This window comes from Austrofundulus limnaeus, unplaced genomic scaffold (assembly GCF_001266775.1).
Source record: "Austrofundulus limnaeus strain Quisiro unplaced genomic scaffold, Austrofundulus_limnaeus-1.0 Scaffold15, whole genome shotgun sequence".
In the NCBI taxonomy this organism is placed as follows: domain Eukaryota; kingdom Metazoa; phylum Chordata; class Actinopteri; order Cyprinodontiformes; family Rivulidae; genus Austrofundulus; species Austrofundulus limnaeus.
Genome location: NW_013952417.1, coordinates 359,837 through 362,364, shown reverse-complemented (window position 1 = coordinate 362,364; position 2,528 = coordinate 359,837). Strand labels below are relative to the sequence as shown.

Here is a 2,528-nt window from a genome sequence, read left to right as displayed (position 1 = left end):
AAAACGCTGCAGGATTTCTCAAACATGCATGAATGAGTCGAAGCAAGGCTTTGGGCATGTTTTTTATGAGTGTATAACATTATAACAGGATATAAAACTCAAAAAAGTTGATTTTACATGACATTGCCCCTTTAAGAAATCCTTTATTCCCCGCTGCTGCTACTTATCGTAGTGACAAAAGTTAACACTGTCAGGACATTTCTGTGGGTAGAAAAGAATTCACTAACAATGAATGGTAGTTCAAAATGATTTACCAATAAGTGGACATCATTTGTAGATTGTTCAGAATAATGTACTTGACCCACCCTGTGACTAAATTAAAAAGCTTTATAACTTACTCTGATTTTATATAAATATAAGATTTAAGTGCAGCTCCACACCCACTTATTTATTGTTTATTTATTTTATGTTTTCAGTTCTTATGATTGTATGGGTTTTTTGGATGTAGTTCTTTGTTTTAAAAGAAAATCTAAAATGTCATGTAATACTGTATGTATATGTGAACACTTCTGTATAATCTCTCAAACAATTAAAAAGGAAGTAATTATTAAAAAACTTCTCAATAAAAAAAAAATTATATTCCACCACTGCTAATTTAAAACAATTATGTTTCACTGTACTAAAAAGAAAAAAAGATGATATTGACATGTAAAAAGGAGTACTTGTAATGTTTAATGTGCTAGAAACTTGTTGGTCACTGTGAAATACCTAACTGGATTAAAATTCACATAAACTGCTAATACAGTGTGGAACTATGGTGGGGACAAACTCACACAACACACTCAAACATCTTAGCATTTCCATACTAAGTGAGTTCCAGGAAGCCAGGCCCCTAGAGGGTATGATATTATTGAGAAGTACATTATAGCACAAACAAAGAGGGCTTTCCACAAAATTATGCAGAACTCTGTGGAAAAGCCAGTGGGTAAAGGTAACCTGGTTGTGGGGAGGCATGCCAGAAGTAATCTTTATTTAAACAAGAGCAAAGTTATACATTATAAAGTTACTCTTGCTTCACACAAAACCTAATTAATTATTGTATAAACTTTTTATGACATGTGAAGCTCTGAACACTCTGGGAAGAAAACCCAACAATCATGATAATGAGCAAATGCTGAGATTCGGTCTGTCTGATGTAAATTTGCCAGGTTCTGCCAATGAAAGGCACCCCTTGAACATGACACTGCCACCACCATGCTTCACTACAGAGATCATGTTACAAATGTAATGAAAATGTTGGTTCTGCATCACGCACACTGTTTCCCTTTTGAGTGTACATCTTATAGTAGTCCAATGGGCAGGTCATCTTTACTCAGGGACACTGCAGCACTTTTAGGCTTACCTTCAGCCTCTTCATTTCCTCCGCAGGTTTCTTGTGGTGCTGCATGAATTTGATGGTGCGCTCAGTGATATCCAAAGGGAATAAATACAGGCGTTCATCTTTTATTATTGTGTAAATTTAAGCTAAATTCAGTTTGAAGTGCTGCACTATATTTGGGTGAGAGTCTAGCCTGGGTGCCAGACTGTTGTTGAACATCAGGTCTGAAGTGATCATTGTTTATGTAACTGAATGTAGACACCTTATCAGATGGATGAAACCAAAACTTTTGCCTTTCTCATGTCTGAAAACAAAGATCTTGCCATAATTCAACACCAAGGACTGAACCAGGTTGACCCCCTAAGAGTCACTATCACATCTTAACTGTTTGCATAAATGACTTACGACATACCTCAGTGTTTCAGAGGTATGTACCTTTTGACTTTTTTTTTTTTTGTACCTTTTGACTTTAAAGTCCAGTGAGTCTGTGGAGCCTCTGTGGGAGTAATTCTCTCCGACGTACTCCGAGTTCAGCAAAGGCCTGCTGTCGTCATCCATGATCTCCTTATACTTCTGCTAAAGCCTCGCAACTCTCATCACCTGTCTGGAAGAACACAGATATTAAGTTTCACTCAGGTGATAACGACAACAACAACAAAACAAATAAAAATCTTACAAAGCACTTTTCTAGACCAGAGATTCTTAACCTATGGGCCGCGAGCGCCACCTTGAGGGCCTCAAAATAACAGTTTTTAACTTTGGGCCGCAGAGGGCCGTGGGATTGATTTTGAATAAGGTGCAATACACTTTCTCACCACTAGTAGCAGTAGTGCGCCACTCAGTTGTTTAACAACTTTTTTAATATGTAGAAGAAGAACCTTAGAAACCTGCCGAGAATGGAAACCTATTTTAAATGAAAAATAGAAGCAAAAATGAATGTAACCCATCAAAAACACCAAAGTTTGTCACTAATATGAAGTGCAGCATCTGTTTATACCATGCAATATTTTAACAGTTCAAAACATTATCAAATACAGTTGCAGAAACAACTATATTTAAATTTGCACTTTCAATTAATTTTTGTAGTTTATTTTTAAACATTTTGAATGTGTTTTAAAGAAATGTTAAACTTGTCAATAAGGTGTTGTTACTGTTATTGTTTGTCACTAATATGAAGAGCAGCTTCTCTTCTGTTTTTACCATGCAATAT

At 35.9% G+C, this 2,528-nt stretch overlaps 1 protein-coding gene across 1 annotated transcript in view; it reads right to left on the bottom strand.

The window, feature by feature from the left end:
* Positions 1-2,528, bottom strand: part of slc38a9 (solute carrier family 38 member 9) — a 23,191-nt gene that overhangs the window by 15,766 nt on the left and 4,897 nt on the right. Inside the window, exon 2 of the mRNA XM_014002782.1 lies at positions 1,779-1,922. Coding sequence (XP_013858236.1) covers positions 1,779-1,876 — 98 coding nt within the window. The 5' untranslated portion in view covers positions 1,877-1,922. The remainder of the gene's footprint in view (positions 1-1,778; positions 1,923-2,528) is intronic.